The sequence below is a fragment of the Odocoileus virginianus genome, chromosome 17, assembly GCF_023699985.2.
Source record: "Odocoileus virginianus isolate 20LAN1187 ecotype Illinois chromosome 17, Ovbor_1.2, whole genome shotgun sequence".
NCBI classification, from domain to species: Eukaryota; Metazoa; Chordata; class Mammalia; order Artiodactyla; family Cervidae; genus Odocoileus; species Odocoileus virginianus.
In genome coordinates this window covers 6,335,249-6,353,943 of record NC_069690.1, presented here as the reverse complement: position 1 = coordinate 6,353,943, position 18,695 = coordinate 6,335,249, and the positions used below count along the sequence as shown (strand labels likewise).

Here is an 18,695-nt window from a genome sequence, read left to right as displayed (position 1 = left end):
TACTGTGATGAGCCAATCATCCACTGCTTCTGTTTAGCTCTTTTATTTACAATCTGGAGCTCTCACTGATAAAAGTAGTAGCATCGAAACATATGCATTACCATATGTAAAATGACAGCTAGTGGGAAGTTGGTGTATAACACAGGGAGCTCAGTAGTAACCTAGTGATAGGTTATCTGGTGCTATCTGTGATAACCTGGAGGAGTAGATGGGGTAGGGGGTGGGAGCGAGGTTCAGGAGGAAGGGGGCACATGTATATTTATGGCTGATCCATGTTGCTGTACTGCAGAAGCCAACAAAACATTGTAAAGCAATTATCCTTCAATTAAAAAAAAAAGTAATAGATTTCCTGTAACAGTATTTGCAAAGAGTGCTCCCTAGAGCTGACCTAGATGATCATTGCTTTAATTCTTAAGTATACTTAATGAAGCTGACCTAGATGATCATTACTTTAATTTTTAAGTATAATTAATGAATGGAAGATGAAGTTGTTGGGATCATCACCAAACTCTTGACAGACATGTTACTGGGGATGAGAACAGTCTATCACTGCTCTTAGACATGGAAACCTGGGCAGATGGCCTGTGCCTGAGGCCCAGTGTGGTTCTGCCTATGATCCTAGAGGAGACGTTGGGAATGAGCTGACTGATGCAAGCTTTCATGCCAGCTTCCCTTGTGCTGATAGTGGTTAGTCCTGCCAGGACAAAGCAAAAGCATTTTCTTCTAACTGGAACATGAATTTGGCTGGTCATATCCTGCTTGAACCGCTGCTGGGGCTCGTGATTAAAGGGAGCATATTGAACATATTCATTACATGCTCCTCTCTTCCAAACCTTACTACAAGCAGAGTTGTTGTTCAGTTGTTCAGTCGTGTCTGACTCTGCGACCCCATGGACTGCAGCACGCCAGGCTTCCCTGTCCTTCACCAACTTCCGGAGCTTGCTCAAGCTCATGTCCATCGAGTTGGTGATGCTGTCCAACCATCTCATTCTCTGTCATCCCCTTCTCCTCCTGCCTTCAGTCTTTCCTAGCATCAGGGTCTTTTCTAATGAAAAGGTGGCCAAAGTACTGAAACTTCAACAGCATCAGTCCTTCCAATGAATATTAAGGACTGATTTCCTTTAGGATTGATTGGTTTGATCTTCTTGCTGTCTAAGGGATTCTCAAGAGTCTTCTTTAATACCACAATTCAAAAGCATCAATTCTTCAGCACTCAGCCTTCTTTATGGTTCAACTGTCACATCCATACATGACCACTGGAAAAACCATAGCCTTGACTAGATGGACATTTGTCGGCAAAGTAATGTCACTGCTTTTTAACATGCTGCCTAGGCTGTTCATAGCTTTTCTTCTAAGGAGGAAGCCTCTTTTAATTTCATAGCTGCATTCACCATCTACAGTGATTTTGGAGCCCAAGAAAATAAAGTCTGTCACTGTTTCCATTGTTTCCCCATCTATTTACTATGAAGTAATGGGACCGGATGCCATGATCTTCATTTTGTGAATGCTGAGTTTTAAGCCAGCTTTTTCACTCTCCTCTTTCACCTTCATCAAGAGGCTCTTTAGTTCCACTTCGCTTTCTGCCATAAGGATGGAATCATCTGCATATCTGAGGTTATTGATATTTCTCCTGCCAATCTTGATTCCAGCTTGTGCTTCATCTAGCCCAGCATTTCGCATGATGTACTCTGCATATAAGTTAAAGTGGAATGATTGTATACAGTCTTGACGTACTCCTTCCCTAATATGCAACTAGTCTGACATTCCATGTCCATTTCTGTTGTTTCTTGACCTGCATACAGGTTTCTCAGGAGGCAGATCAGGTGGTCTGGTATTCCCATCTCTTGAAGACTTTTCCACAGTTTGTTGTAATCCATACAGTTAAAGGCTTTGGCATAGTCAATGAAGCAGATATTTTCCTGAAATTCTCTTGCTTTTTCAATGATCCAATGGATGTTGGCAATTTGATCTCTGGTTCCTCTGCCTTTTCTAAATCCAGCTTGAACATCTGGAAGTTCTTCGTTCACGTACTGTTGAAGCCTGGCTTGGAGAATTTTGAGCATTACTTTGCTGGCGTGTGAGATGAGTGCAATTGTGCAGTAGTTTGAACATTATTTGGCATTGCCTTTCTTTGGGATTGGAATGAAAACCGACCTTTTCTAGTTGAAATATATGTTTTTCTGGAATTCTCTTGCTTAAGAGATTTAAAAAAGAGGAAGGGATGTAAATCTATAAAGACAAAGAGATGGGAAAGGAGATAAAAGCAAGTGAATTTTGGTAGCTAGGAAGCAGATGGACAGAGGGATTTAGTAGACTTGAGGAAGATGAATCCTCAGCCAACAGTGGAGAAAGTTGAAAAGTAACATGAGTCACCCCATGGGCATCATACATTGCTAGAAGTGAATGATGAATGTGGAGCTGAAATGAGGAGGATTTGTTGAAATCTGTTTAAAAAGTAGTTAGAGGTCTAGATAGCCTTCCCTATCCCTTCCCCATTCTAGATGAAAGATGGTAGCTTAATTTCAGGAAAGAATAAACAGAGATCTTTGGCGTGAAAGACATTATGTATGGTTATAAATGGAAGGAGGGAGTGGTATGTACTCAAAACAAGTGGATTAAATGAAAGCTTCCTTACAGCATGTTTCCCCATTGGCCTCTGGGAACACTGGTACTCCAACTTCTACCCTCCAGGCAGAACACTGGAAATAGTGTCTGTGGAGACTCTGATTAGCATAAGAATACACCTAAAGATTCTGACGTTGGCTTTATTACTTTCCTAAAGTTAAGGCTATGCTGGATCACTCTACAGTGGTCTGTTTAAGAGCCCCATCCTTGTGTTTAAAGCTTCTCAACAGCTATTGAGTTCTCTTCTCTTAAATCTGAACACATCTACAAGGATCACTAGGCAGTTTGGATAACATGTAACAGAAAAAGCACAGCCCAGAAACAAGCAAAAGAGCAGTTTAGAGAGGAGTCTATGTTGAAAAAAGAAAACACAAAATGAAAAAAAGCCAATCATTAATAGCCTGAGAGACAAGCAAAGACTTTGCATCCTTGTAAAAAAGATAAGCGTCTGTAAGAGAAATTTTCAGAGAACAACAGAGAGCATCAGAAGCTAGAAATATGTTATTGAAGTCTGAAAAGCCAACTAAGAAGTAAAATTGGGGGAATCTGCAAGAAGGTGGAGCAAAGGAACATGAAATGTAGGAGAGGAAAAAAAACAAATGGGGCTGGTTTATGAGGTTCAAGTATCTGAATTAGGGTTCTCACAGGAGAGAGCAGAGCAAAAGGAAGGGAAGAAATAACTAAAGAAATAATTTAAGAAAATATCCCATAATTGAAAGCTGTAAGTTTCCATATTGAAAGGGCTTGCCAAATGTGCAGCACAACACACAAAAAAGAGCCACTCAAAGGGACATGGCAGTGAAATTTTAGAATAGTGAATTTATAAAGAAAGCTTAAAGACTTCCAGGGCAGGAAAAAGTAGCTTTCATATAAAACTTCTGGAATCAGAATAGTGTCAGACTTTTCAGCACTGAAGGCTTGAAAACGGTGAATATGAAACAAAGATATTTCAGTTGAGAATTCTACACGTATCTAAATCCTTAAATAAATATGAAATAAAATAAATACATCTCCAGACACTTAATGTATCCAAAAATTAGCTCCCAAGTATTATTAGGAAGTTACTAGAGGAAAGGCTCCACCAATGACAGACAAACCCCAGAAAAAGGAAGAGATGGTAAACAGAGGAACTCCAATATTGGAGAGTGGAAAGAAGAATCCTCAATATGGTGATGAAAGGAGATCCTGGAGTGACAGATATTTAACAGACATGGAGGCATCCAGTAACCAGTCTAGACTGGAGCAGGTTAGAGGACTGTATGAGAGGTTTCTTTAAGAAGGTGCACTAGAAACAATACTTATGTATCTGATTGTACTGAGAGAAAATTGATGGAACTGGAGAGTAGCTTGGGGGTTAGTTAGTCATAACATGGAAAGATTAAAAAACACATAAAAGTTGAGTATTATTTACAGGGGAAATAAAATTTTATCTAGGAAAGGAAAATGATCATAAAATTTATATGATCATTATAACATTAGCAATAAATATTGATCTTATTAAAATTATAATATTAGGAGGATGTATGCATGCTTAGTCACTCAGTCATGTCAAATCTTTGTAACCCTGTGGACTATAGCCCACCAGGCTTCTTTGTCCATGGGATTCTCCAGGCAAGAATACTTGAATGCATTGCCATTCTCTTCTCTGGGGGGTAAGGAGGATAAGGGGGTAGGAATTATATGTGCTTGTAAGAGAGTGGAGGGATAAAAAAGAAATAATCATCTTCCTTAGTGAAATAGTAACTATAATTTTTAAAAATCAGGAATTAGCAATATAACCCTGTTATTTAGAGATAGAGGAAAAAACAAAAAAATAATCGAGCCTTTAGGGAATAAAAAACATGATGGGAGAAATTGCTTTTTCTTTAATAATGAAGCTTTTCTTAATGCTTTACTTATTTTGTCATTCAGTTCTCAAATAACTGACAGGTTTACATAATTCTTATTTGCATTTTACAAGTGAGCAAAGTGAGGTATAGAGAAGGTGAGAATTTACTTAAGATCACACAACTTTGTAAATGTTCAGCCTGTGTTTGAACCCACATAATCTGGCTTCAGATTACAGTCATATATAACTTAATTAAAAATGAAGACTAAACTAAAAAAAATTAGGCTAAAAAAAGAGAAAATGAGAAATGCTGCTACTAGCTGGGGAAGGGGCTCATGGAAATGTCAAATATTCCAGATCTCCTCCAGTTTGGGCAAACAGTAGAATTACACTTCTTGGGGCTCTTGTGGTTGGGTTGGGGCCATGCGACCAGTTTTGCTGATGGATTTTGAGTGTGAATGTTAGTCTTGTCCATGTGAGACCTTCAAGTGTCTTTTCTCCCCCCATGGGTTGACAAATATTTCTAGAAAGAGTATCGTGACAGGACTGATGGATAGCCAGCCCTTAGCTGACCAGTGACAGACGTATAGTAGTAGCACATGGGAGAAATAAATATTTTGCAGTTCATTTGGATACCGCAGCATGACACAGCCCATCTTGACTGATGAAAGTGAAAGTGTTAGTCACCCAGTTGTGTCCGACCCTTTGCAACCCCATGGACTGTAACCCACCAGGCTCCTCGTCTGTGAAATTCTCCTGGCAAGAATACTGGAGAGGGTAGCTATTCCCTTCTCCAGAGGATCTTCCTGACCCAGGGATCGAACCCAGGTCTTCTGCATTGCAGGCAGACTTTTTTTTACTGTCTGAGTCACCAGACTGATACAAGATCTAAGCTCACTTCTCTCCCAAGAACACTGTGGTTTCTATTCTGTTTTTGCTTAGTTCAGAATTCTGGAGCAATGGTTAGTTTTCTGGACTCTGAATGCAGCTGGTCTTTAGTTTTTAAGTGCTTAGAGCATAGAGAGTTTATTTTATTCATACCAGTACATCTAGCACCTAACACATAGTAGACAATGTTTCAGTTAAGGTTTGCCAGTTGAAAAATTGGAAAATAATTGAAATTCACTCCTGTAGGGGACTGCTTTAGTGAACACAGTTGACTCCTTTATATTTCATTATGTATGTCGGGGCATTAACGTCGTGAACAATCAAGGCCATGCAATACTGCCACTGAATTTCCATCTCTAAAGATGTGAATTAGCTGTGTCCAGTTCTTTAGCCAAAAATAAAGAAATTAATGTGGGTTTTGGTATCTTCTGTGTAGGGCTTTGGTAGGAGAAGGAATGTTTTGTTATTAGTTCTGCATTTAGAATATGCTGTGTGTTTATTGAGTACTGCAGGCTCATTGCAATGGAGTCAGTGATTCCACTTTAATTCTAGGACATATAAAGTGCTGAGGATGGAGAGTGCTCCATTCTTCAACTGGAAGAACAATGGAAAAAAATAAGCTAGAGTTTGCCAAGTGCCTACACTATGCCAGATGAGTTTAATCCATTATCTAGTTTAACTCTTAAAACAGTCCTTCAGATGGATATTATTATGCTGGCTTTTTCTGATAGGGAAGTTATGGCTCAGAGAGGTTAAATGCTTTTCTTAAGTATGCACAGTAAGTGGTAAAAATGGGATTTTAAATAATTGTTTTTTCTAATTATGAAAGTTGTAAACCACATAGTATCAATGTGCTTGAGTATTTTAAACAAAAGTTCAGTAGTTTTCTGTATACAATACCTAGTTATCCTTCTTTTATCCTTTTAGACTTAGAAAGATTTATGTTGTATCATCTTGGAAGATCATTTGTTTTACCCTGGTGTATGACAGGTCAGTGTTCCTCAAAGTTTGTGCCTTGGAACCCTAATTCTGTAAAAAAGGTTTTACAATAGCCAAATAAGTTTGGAAAATGCTTGCTTAACCAAATTCAAAATGTCTTTTTATCAGAGTCTTTAATGTCTATTTTAGATTTCCAATAAAGGGATATATAATGTAACAATCCCCACATTTACTTGACCAGAGACCCTCTTTCAGCTGAGCAAATTATGCAACCACTCTTCTTTGGAACACACTTCAGGTACTGTTTAAATATCCAATGTTCATTTCAATATAAAAATACTCTTCTCTTTTGGGAATTCTACTTAATGCCTTACTTAATCTTGCTTGATGCTATGTGTATATTTATATCTCTGTGGGGGGAAAATATGTACATGATAAAAGTTGAATGGCAACTATAGAAATAACTAGGCTGTCAAGACAATCATTTTCTGATTATTGGACTGTAACCCAGTAGTATTGGAGAGAGCATCTAAATCCTCAGATAATATAAAAAACAATCCCTCATTCCATGAGTAGTTTTAGCTTTCCCCCTCTGATCTTTATCAGAAAACACAAAATGGCTTATGAATTGCAAAGAAAAATCTATCCAATTGCTTTATCATTTTTGCATGCCATGCAGGAGCCGAAGGACAGGGAAATGATGGAAAGGCAGAAGAAGAGAAATGAGCCTAGGTAATGTGTGGCTTGGTTAAATGGACCCTGGATAACTGAGAACTGAGGGTATTTTGACCAATGTGGAATGTTGAAGGCTCTTGTCTGGCTAAAGTTTTCCTAGAGATCCAAGAATGAAATTCCACTTGGGTTTCCTTCTCAAACTTCTTCCATGCATATTCAAATCTCCTAATGAACCAACCACTCATTAGAACATGATTTTCTTGCAAACACTTGTGCTCATTTCTAGCTATAGCTGGCATTTCTTAACGGCTCTGTTGTCATAGCTATATAGCAAATGGGAACAACTTTTGCTAGTGTTTAATATGCTTTCCTTATACCCAGTCAAAACCCGTTCAGCATTTCTTAGTTTCAACCATAGATTTCTAACCTAGCTGGTCCAGCAGTGCCCTATTCTAGAGAGTACAATGCAGTTAAGAGATCTGATGGGTGAAGGAGCATGGAAAATGAAAACTTTATGGAACTCTTAATTCTCCAAATAAAACTAAGTGCCTGCTCCACAAATCATTACACAGATCAGAAACCTGACCCTGTCCCGTTTGAACAGCCCAAGTAGAAAATAATCTTTTTAAAGCTTCTCAGAGATTTTCTGGGTATAGTTAGCTACGTCTAGAGAAGGTGTGCTCCACTTTCTCATGAGCAGTAGTGCAGGGAAGGATTAAAATTCAGGGTGAGATTAAAAGCCAGTGCCCAGTCCTGATGTAAGAGTGGGACACAAAAATGAGCCCTAACAAGAATACTGGCTTGGAGACAGAAAGCCTACTTTGGTATCTTGATTCTGTTTCTTCTTGGCATTTTGACCTTGGTCAAGCCACTTAGCCTCAGTGATAATTTCCAAAATGAGGATGAAGAGAGATATTGAATGTGAAATTGCATGTAAACTTTATTATAAATATACACAAAAGTTTGCTGATACAATTTGGTTGAGCTTCCACAGGGATGCTCAGAGAATTTTTGATGCAGGTGAAAAGTTTGAGGGTGAGCATCCCAAAGACCCCGCACACTGAGAGTTTCTGTAAAAATGCAGTTTAAATAAAACTAGTGGCAGTTGCTATTTTTCCTGTGCTTTTTTGCAAACTCTTCCTATGGAGTGAGGGTGTGAAAGAAAAAGGAAGGGAAGGAAGGGAGAGTCTCTTCTCAAGGGTTAAAGCAAGATAGTGCTGTAAAGTGATTCCAGATGTACAAATATTAATATCTCTCTCCCTCCTTGATGAATGAGAAGGTATGACCCAGTTAGGAAGCTGCTAAAATTACCGGCGCCACCGAGACCTCAGTCGATGGCCCGGAGGAGATTTTTATCCTTACCCCGGCAACTATATTGCTGATGAAGGGCTCGGACCTGCTGCAGCAGACCTTCCAAAACTTCACTCTGTCCCTTGTGTCTGGGCGCTCTGTCGTCATAGTCTTTCCAGTCTATTGAACAAAAGAAACAAACAGAGTGAAATTTTCGAGTAGCAGAGGCCTCTTCCCTGCCTTGCCTCGGGAGCTGAGTTTTATCATACTGCCCACAGACTCTGTGGGTGAGCACCCAGCACTCACACAGTGAGCAGGAACTGCCAAGGGTTCGGAACCGGCCATTGTTCAGGCCCTGCACAAAACAGTAATTATGGTTGGTGTCTTGTGTTGGGCTGTTTCAAGGCAAGAGAAAATGGTAATTGAAAGCCAAAAGAAAATAGAGGATTTGGGAGTCCCGTGTCCCCTCCCGCAGCTCCTTACCCGCCTTCTCAGCATCCGTGTCCTAATCAGTTCCCCTGTCACCTCTCCATTCAGCACCCCAGGTTGTGACTGCATTTCCACAGAAGGAAAGAAAGGGGTGGGAATGTGCAGACGAGATGAAATCCACAGTCCCAATGCTTTTATTGCAGGTTTCACACTTTTGGCCAAATTGACATTTCTTTCCAAGGAAAGAGCCCATGTCAGATGCCAAGAAATGGAAATCTACATTTTAGCTCTAATGAATGTCTGCTTTGGTTAGCTGGCACAGCGACGCCTGCACATACTCTGGGCCACCAACCACCCCGTCTGCTCAGTCTCTAAGTATACAGTATTAGCTTACATGGCAAATTTAAATTGCAATACCCACTGAGATTTTTCTCCCCCTTCTATTTTCATTCCATTTGGCTATGATGATATCAAAAGTAATAATCCGTATGGGTCTAATGTCAAGATTATAATTCTGCTGTCTCCAACCCTAGTTTTTTTTTTTTTTTTTTCCCCAGCAGGTCAGTCATTTCATAGTCCATCCCTTTCCTCCTCTAATCTCTTTCTCCCGGCTTTTACTTTCTGGATCTTTCAAAAGCAACAATTTAAAGTTTTTCTTATTTTAAATGCTTTCTCTAAAATTGGTAGACATTCTTTTCAAGAAAAGCCAGTTAGTTCGTGAATATATCTGAGGCTTAAGTTCTAATTGAACAAGTTTCAAGTTCCCTCCACCAAGAGTTATTTTAAAATAGCGAGTCCCTCTTGTTTAGCCTCCCTTGTTAAGCTGATGCCATTACAGTTGAAAGTGAAGTGAAAATGAGAGTTGCTCAGTCACGTCCGACTCTCTGCGACGCCATGGACTATACAGTCCATGGAATTCTCCAGGCCAGAATACTGGAGTGGGTAGCCTCTCCCTTCTCCAGTGGATCTTCCCAACCCAGGAATCTAACTGGGGTCTCCGGCATTGCAGGCGGATTCTTTACCAGCTGAGCCTGAGGGAAGACCACCATCACAGTTAATGTTAGGTGAAAGCATTCTGGATTGGTCCATCCTAGACCAAGCAGTTCAGCATAGTCAGAGAGAACTCAGGTTATGGAGTCAGATAAGTCTTGTTTTAAGCCTTGGCACTTCTGCTTCCTAGTTTTGTGTCTGTAAGACAAGTTACTTACACTGACAGTGACTTGGCTCAGTAGTATGAACAAGGGGTATGGTATCTATCTGGCAGGATTTTTGTGCGGATTAACTGAGAGGTGTATTATATTAGATATTCAGCACAGTGTTACATGACAAGCCTTATGTAAATAATAACTTAAAAAGAAGGGAACTCCTTGATGGAAAGTGAACTTCCTGAATGGGGTATATGGAAACATCATTTCTTACCTTAGCAGATAATTCCCTTTGAAGTGGAAGGCCTCAGAGATTTTCTAATCCCTCTTCCTTCCCATCTACCCACCATGTACCCATCTTCCTTTCACCTCTCAGAAAATAAAGGCCGAGAGATAGCCATTCATCTTGTTGGTGGCGTAGCCAGGACTATAACAGAGTCTCATGGCCCTCCATATAGTGCTCATTTCCTTATACCGTGGCGATGCTTTTGTTTTTGTTTTCTTTTGAGAAGGAGGGTGAGAGTTTGGTTGGAGTCTGTGTGCTGTGGCTTAGTTGTGGTCAACTCTGGAGACAGGGAATTGGCATAGGTGCTTTCTGTGGACGCTGTTCCTTGTTGGCAGAAACCATGACTTAATTTCTCTTTGCCTCAGGGTTCTTCTCTGTAAAGTGAGCTTTTGAATCTCTTTTTTAGGTTATTTGTGGTTTCAGAGGAATAATGTAAGTAAAGCACTATTCTGGGCACATTATTCTGGAGATGCTCATTAAATGTTGGTAAAGCATTGTGACTTGAAACATGATGGTGTTCATGTAGAATGGGCTAGGAAAGAGCTTTTACTGGGAAATTTAGAAATGTCTGAGGAAACAAATTCCAAGTGGCCCTTGGACTATCTATAGTGGCCCTGGTATCTGGACACAGTGAGAATAAACAATGCTCTCGTGAATTCCCAGAGGCCATTATGTGTTTGTTCTCTTAGGTGAATCTATCTGAAGTACTCCGATAAGATGAGCAAAGCTGCCTGCTTGAGTGAGACTCCTGGGTGGCTGAATTACTGCATGATTCTGAACGTACTCATACATTCTAATGAGTGTTAATACTGCCGTCAGTGCAGGGGGAGATGAATTAGACCTGGCTCTTTCAGCTGAGCCCTATTACTCAGAGGCGAGCTTGAACGGATGACTTTATGATACATTAGAAAGTTGCTAATGCTAAATTGAAGCCCGAGTGAGCGCTGGACATGATGCCAAGGTTTTTGGAAAGAATGGGTTTTTCTCATAGATGTTTGGAAGGTTCTGATGACTACATAAAATAGGAGACTTTAGGGATGAGGGAGAAAATCGAAAATATATTAAGAAATCAGGAACCTGACAGGAATAAACTTAGTGTGGTAGGAAAAGAGCAGACTGTGCCACATAATACTGTTCACTGTTCTGGTAATGAGAACACTTCAATCGCAACACAACGCAGAGCTTACATTCACTGGCGATATCAGGGCTCTCCTGATCATAACTCAGACAAGTCTGTCTGGGTCCTTTTCTCTTGTTATGTACCATGCCACTTAACATCAGTCTATAAAAACACATCAGGGCCTTTTGTAAAAATATTTTTTAAAGTTTTATAGCTTACTGGAACATATTACCAAATTTCCAATTACTCTGTCATGTTAGAATACATTGTCTTCTAGTAAATATCTGAATACTGATATATGTTACATTACAGTGTCATACTCTGTTTATAAATAGAACCAGAGTGTTTTTATATTGTTCTTTCCAAGTGACATGGCAAGTCTGCAGCGACTATAATGACATGTTTTGATTTCAGTTCTTTGCCAGATACCCCCACTAATCAAATGTGCTGTTTTAGAAAGTGTTGCCATTTGCTATGTTAATTACCAAGTAATAAGTAACTCTTCCCAGCCCTGGACAACTGTTCTTTTCATTCTGGAGACAGCTCTTCAAATGGGCTGTGAGGGAGAGTATCTGAATAGAATCTGAAGTTTACAGAATCAGGATCCATCTGATGTTTATAAGTAAATACATAATATAAATCAGAATTTGCATTGGATAAGCATTTGTAGTGGGTTCCCCTTGCCCCAGCTTCAGGTGTACTATCTTTTCCTACTTTTTTTTTCTCTTGCTTTTCTATTCCTTCTATCCTTCCATCTTCAAAAATACATATCCTTCCTCTCTGTACCACCCTGGAATGACATTGGTTCTTTAAGTATCTTAGTATACCAGATAGTATAGTAGTGTCTTATCTTAATCTTGCAACATTCCCCACATGTGCTTCTGGAAAGTCTTCAGTAAGAAAGATGCCCAGGTAAGACTGGAATAGGTAAATCATCAAACGCTAGGGGACTCAGGAGTCTTAGAGATCTTTGGTATTTGTGGTCCGAGGCTCTGTATGGCCCGATTTAGCTATCTGAATCTACAAGAGTCAAGAATACACAGAAGAACTCTACAAAAAAGTTCTTAATGACCCGAATAACCATGATGGTGTGGTCACTCACCTGAAGCCAGACATCCTGGAGTGTGAAGAGGGCCTTAGGAAGCATTACTATGAGCAAAGCTAGTGGAGATGATGGGGAATTCCAGCTGAGCTATTTAAAATCCTAAAGGATGCTGCTGTGAAGGTGTTGTACTCAATATGCCAGCAAATTTGGAAAACTCAGCAATGGCCACAGGACTGGAAATGGTCAGTTTTCATTCCAATCCCAAAGAAAGACAATGTCAGAGAATGTTCAAACTGCTGCACAATTGCACTTATTTCACATGCTAGCAAGGTATGCTCAAAATCCTTCAAGCTAGGCTTCAACAGTATGTGAGCCGAGAACTTGCAAATGTACAAGCTGGGTTTAGAAAAGGCAGAGGAACCAGAGATCAAATTGCCAACACCTGTTGGATCATAGAAAAAGCAAGAGAATTCCAGAAAAAAACATCTCCTCCTGCTTCATTGACTCTGCTAAAGCCTTTGTGTGGATCACAAGAACTGCGGAAAATTCTTGAAGAGATGGGAATACCAGACCACCTGACCTGCCTCCTGAGAAACCTGTATGCAGGTCAAGAATCAACAGTAAGAGCTGGACATGGAGCAACAGACTGGTTCCAAATAGGAAAAGGAGTATGTCAAGGCTGTATACTGTCATCCTGCTTATTTAACTTATATGCAGAGTACATCATGCTGGGCTGAATGAATCACAAGCTGGAATCAAGATTGCTAGAAGAAATACCAATAACCTCAGAAATATCAATAACCAAGAGAAATATCAATAACCTCAGAAATATCAATAATCACCCAATGGCAGAAAATGAAGAGGAACTAAAGAGCTTTTTGATGAAGGTGAAAGAGGAGAGTGAAAAAGCTGGCTTAAAACTCAACATTCAAAAAACTAAGATCATGGCATCTGGTCCAATCACTTCTTGCAAATAGATGGGAAAAAATGGAAATAGTGACAGACTTTATTTTCCTGGACTCCAGAATCACTGCAGACATTGGCTGCAGCCATAAAATTAAAAGAAGTTTGCTATAACAAGCCTAGATAGCATATTGAAAAGCAGAGACATCATTTTGCTGAAAAAGGTCTGTATAGTCAAAGCTATGGTTTTTCAATAGTCATACATGGATGTGAGAGTTGAACTGTATAGAAGGCTGAGTGATGAAGAATTGGTGCTTTCTAACTGTGGTGTAGGAGAAGACTTCTGAGAGTCCCTTGGCCAACAAGGAGATCAAACCAGTGAATCCTAAAGAAAACCAATCCTGAATATTCTTTGGAAGGACTGATGCTGAAGCTGAAGCTCCAATAATTTGGTCACCTGATGTGAACTGCTGACTCACTGGAAAAGACCCTGCTGCTGGGAAAGGTTGAAGGCAGGAGGAGAAGGGGCGACAAGGATGAGATGGGTGGATGGCATCTTTGACTCAATGGACATGAATTTGATCAAACTCTAGCAGACAGTAAAGGACAGGGAAGCCTGGCATGCTGCAATCTATGGGATTGTAAAGAGTCATACCTGACTGAGCAACTGAACAGCAACAGCAATAATCCACCAGAGGCAGTAGTTGGTGTTGGCTGGCTGGCTTTTAGTCTGATGGTCTGCCTGATAGCAGGGCACTAGTTACTGCATAGAGTCTTGACTCAGTTCAGTTCAGTTCAGTCACTCAGTCATGTCCAACTCTTTGTGACCCCATGAATCACAGCACGCCAGGCCTCCCTGTCCATCACAAACTCCTGGAGTTTACTCAAACTCATGTCCATCGAGTCAGAGATGCCATCCAGCCATCTCATCCTCTGTCATCCCCTTCTCCTCCTGCCCCCAATCCCTTCCAGCATCAGGGTCTTTTCAATGAGTCAGCTCTTTGCATGAGGTGGCCAAAGTATTGGAGTTTCAGCTTCAGCATCAGTCCTTCCAGTGAACACCCAGGACTGATCTCCTTTAGGATGGACTGGTTGGATCTCCTTGCAGTCCAAGGGACTCTCAAGAGTCTTCTCCAACACCACAGTTCAAAAGCATCAATTTTTTGGCGCTCAGCTTTCTTCACAGTCCAAATCTCACATCCATACATGACCACTGGAAAAAACCATAGCCTTGACCAGACGGACCTTTGTTGGCAAAATAATGTCTCTGCTATTTAATATGCTGTCTAGGTTGGTTATAACTTTCCTTTCAAGGAGTAAGCAGCTTTTAATTTCATGGCTGCAGTCATCATCTGCAGTGATTTTGGAGCCCCCCAAAATAAAGTCTGACACTGTTTCCACTGTCTCCCCATCTATTTCCCATGAAGTGATGGGACCAGATGCCATGGTCTTAGTTTTCTGAATGTTAAGCTTTAAGCCAACTTTTTCACTCTCCTCTTTCACTGTCATCAACGACTAGTTTAGACTTAATCCTGGCTCGGCCATGTACCAAAGTTGTGATTTTGGGCAAGGCAGCATCTCTCCATCCTAATTTCCTTATTAGTAGAGGAGGAGTAAAGCATGGTGGTTAAGAGCAAGGGACACAGGGTTTAGACTTGACTTTAGTGTTTGCTAATTTTGTGTTGTTGGGCTGTATGTGTGTGTGTTATGTACATCGACATTAATAGTTCCCTCATCAGTAAAATAGTAAAAATCACTTCAATAGGGTTGTTACGAAGATTGACTTAATCTGTATAAAATTCTCAGATCAACATGCAGCATATAAGCACTTTTAGAAATGTCAGCTCTGGTGTTGATAGTGATGCAGAGGATAATGGTGATGTTTGTCCACAAGATGGGAGCAGCAACTTGTTAGGATTAAGTGACACACGGACTGTGAAAGCTCATAAATTACCACCTGATTCGTGGTTTCTCCTGGGTAGGCATTATTAGAATACTTGAAAAATACATAAACATGTAAAAAGGAAACTCAAGAGCCCATAATCTTATAACCTAAATATCCACTGTTAAATTTTAATAATTATATGCAGACACACCTACCTAATTGTGGTCAGACTCACAGTTTAAATGTGAAAAAACCATGAAATGTGTTTATACAAAACTTACACTATAAGAATGTCTTCTATACAATGTTGTTTTCTTAAAAACACCATTTTTAATGGTTGCATTTTGTTCTATAGTGTGGATCTCTAGACATCATGTTTTATTTAACCATGAAGTTGACATTGGATATTTGTTCTCCCCATCACACATGATATTTCACTATATCAATGTATTGCTGCAGTGCCAATGTTTGTTTATGATTCTGTGTCTGCATCTGTTTCTTTAGGTTATATTCTTAGATGTATAATTATGGGATAGAAAGAAATGAATGTTCTTATAGCAGTTGATATAATATAAATATTATTTTTCACAAAGGATGGAGCAGTTTGCACTTTCACAAGAACATGTGATACCGTTTTGAATGATCACATTAGTGAAGTTTTTTAAATTAAAATATAATTCAGAGCAATAGACTTATTATGCAGAAAAATCTTTCATCTTGTGGTATGTCTGGAGATATTTCTTCTTATTAAATTTTCTGGATAATAGAGAATTACCAAATATACCACACATAAATAGTTAATTTTAAACTAATTAGGAGGGGCTTTGTTGGGTTTGTCCGCCACCATTACAAATAATACAGATTTTGTTTGTGGCAGAGTGTAGCGGAGTGCCTATTAATAAGAAAGATTTCCTTCTGATGGAATGTAAGTAAAATTTGCTAGATTTTTGGTGAGGGAGGGGAGGTGAGAGCTAAAGTGGATTGCATGTACTCGGGGCCAGCCAGTCCTAGTATGACATTTCAGTACATCTGCACAAAAGCCCTGGAAAGGGTGTGATCTGACCCATTCTACAGATGTTGAATTGAGACTCAGAGAGTTTCAGTAAATTTTTAAGGCCATGCAGCTAATAAAATGCATAATGGGTATCAAATTCAGTCTTGCTGGTTCCAAATTCCCCCTTCTTTCATGCCACTGAGTTGCCTCCCAGGGAAACATTTCTGCAGAGGAATCATTCATTACATGGCCAGAAGCTAGTCTGAGGAGGTCTTGTTAGTCTGAAGCAGTGGGGAGAGGGAAAGGCAGTGGCATCCCGAGGATGGAATTGGAGGTGGAGCCTGGCCAGGCTTGAGAGAATTCACAGTCGCCACCTACTAGAAGGAGAAGCGCATGCCGGAGTCGTGGCCTGAGCGGGTCCCCATCCTTTCATGTTATAAGCCGACACTTGAACAAAGTACTGTTGGCCCTGCAAAGTATTGAAACAGAGAGAATGGTACATTGGGAGTTTTATTTAGTCAGTTTTACCCTGTGTCTGATGAACTCATTCATCCCATTACCCACACTTTAACTTTCTAGCTTTTCTTGACTACTATGTTTTTACATGATAATAAACGTGTTTGGGATGCCCTCTTAATTTCTTTGCTTTCTTTTTTCCAAAATTGGAATATCATAGTTGCTTTTTCTGACCTCCCCCCAAATATTATACACCAATTTTTAAGTCATAGTTCTGTAGGGTTTACCAAAACCTGCAATTTCTCACCCTTTATCTGTTTTCCTTTTTTTCTTCTCCCTAATGGTGTATGCTATCATCTTTTTCTAACTGATCATCTTGCTTTTTAAAATTTACAAGTTGTAATGAACACATTTTCAGAATAATAATTAAAGATCTGGTCCGTTCTTTTAGTGGTTGCATAGTACTTCACTTTGGTTAAACACATTTATTTATTTAACCAATCCCTCATTGGTGGACAGATCGTTTCTACATTTTACGATACAGTAAATAATACTGTAATAAATATTCTTCACTCAATAATTTTTTTAAATTAAATCTTTGATGTTACTTCCTTTTAAAAACCATTATTAAAACAATAGTTTATATCTTTAATGTCTTAAGATATCAAGAATTAAGGAGTTGTGGCTGTATGGAGGTTCTTCAAAAAAAATAAGAACTTCCATATGATCCAGCAATTCCACACCCAGATATTTATCCAAAGAAAACAAAACACTGATTTCAAAATATATATTCATCTGAATGTTCATAGCAGCATTATTTACAATAAGCAAGGAATGGAAGCAATCCGTGTCCATCAGCATATGAATGGATAAAGATGTCACACACACACATACACACAGAGACAATGGACTCAGCCATAAGAGTGAAGTTTCGTCATTTGTAGCAACATGGATGGGCCCAGAGGATATTAGTGAAATAAACCCGAAAAAGACAAATACTGTATGATATCACTTACATGTAGAGTCTAAAAAATAAAGCAAACTAGTAAATATAGCAAAAAGGAAACAGACTCACAGGTATAGAGGACAAGCTAGTGGTTACCAGTAGGGAGAGAGAAGTAGGGAGGGGAGAAACGAGAAGAGAATTAACAGGTACAAACCACGCAAAAAATAAAGAAGATACAACAGGTATGTAGTGTACAGCACAGGGAATAGAGCCAATATTTTGTAAGTTTGAATGAAGTATAATCTATAAAAATATTGGATCACTACATTCCATACCTGAAACTAATATAACATTGTAAATAAACGATACTTCTATTTATGTCTTTATTTTTGGCCGTGCCCCCTGGCATGCAGGAGCTCAGTTCCCCGGTCAGGATCCAACCTGTGCCCTCAGCAGGTGCAGTGGAAGCGTGGAGTCTTAACCACTGGACCTCCAGGGAAGTCTCACATGCTTCAATTTTTAAAAAAGAATTAAGTTGCTTTTTGTTTGATTGTAGTATTTTAAAATGTTTTGTATGGTTTTATGTTTTTGCTTTGAGGAATTTTTCTTTTTTCCCCCAAAAGGGTATTTCAGAAGTCAGCACTTGTTAAAGCATTCATTGCTTGTAAAATCTGTAAAATAGTGTTTGAAGTTAAAGAAAATAGCAATCTTTGTAGAGCCTTTGCCAGGGATTTAATAATAGTGGCCTTACCTATTATAAACTTAAATTTTGTAACATTAAAAATGGGTTTCTATGTGTCTCAACGCTATGGAGATTCTGTAGAAGTGTAAATCTGCTTCTAGGCTTTTATGTGATTAGGGTAGCGTCTGCATTACTCTCATTGCACGGCCAAGTGGAAAAACTTAATCCCTATAAAAATTAGTTCAAATATTGGAGAGTTCTCTGTGGAGAGTTTTCCATTTTTATCACCATATCACTTTTTCTTTTAAGCAATGGAAATTCCCTTGGGTTCTCACTGGCCCTCTTCCACCATGTGAGCTATAGTGTTGGGAATCAGATGCTGATAGCATCTCTGGGGGCCACCCACTCAGGCGTTTGTTTGTTCTGCTAATCCATAGTTTTGGCCCCTGGTGTAGACGTGTAAGTAAGATGAAAAGTTAAGATTCTGGGATGATGACCCAACCACCAAGGATTCTATTAGAATAAGCTGGTTCAGACTTGAAGAGGTGCAACCTAACAC

The 18,695-nt window shown here is 39.5% G+C and overlaps 1 protein-coding gene across 1 annotated transcript in view; it reads right to left on the bottom strand.

The window, feature by feature from the left end:
• The window catches only part of ANKFN1 (ankyrin repeat and fibronectin type III domain containing 1), a 295,344-nt gene that overhangs the window by 70,751 nt on the left and 205,898 nt on the right, over window positions 1-18,695 (bottom strand). The window contains exons 8-9 of the mRNA XM_070478482.1: window positions 16,431-16,521; window positions 8,318-8,425 (exon numbers count right to left, since the gene is read on the bottom strand). Coding sequence (XP_070334583.1) covers window positions 8,318-8,425; window positions 16,431-16,521 — 199 coding nt within the window. The remainder of the gene's footprint in view (window positions 1-8,317; window positions 8,426-16,430; window positions 16,522-18,695) is intronic.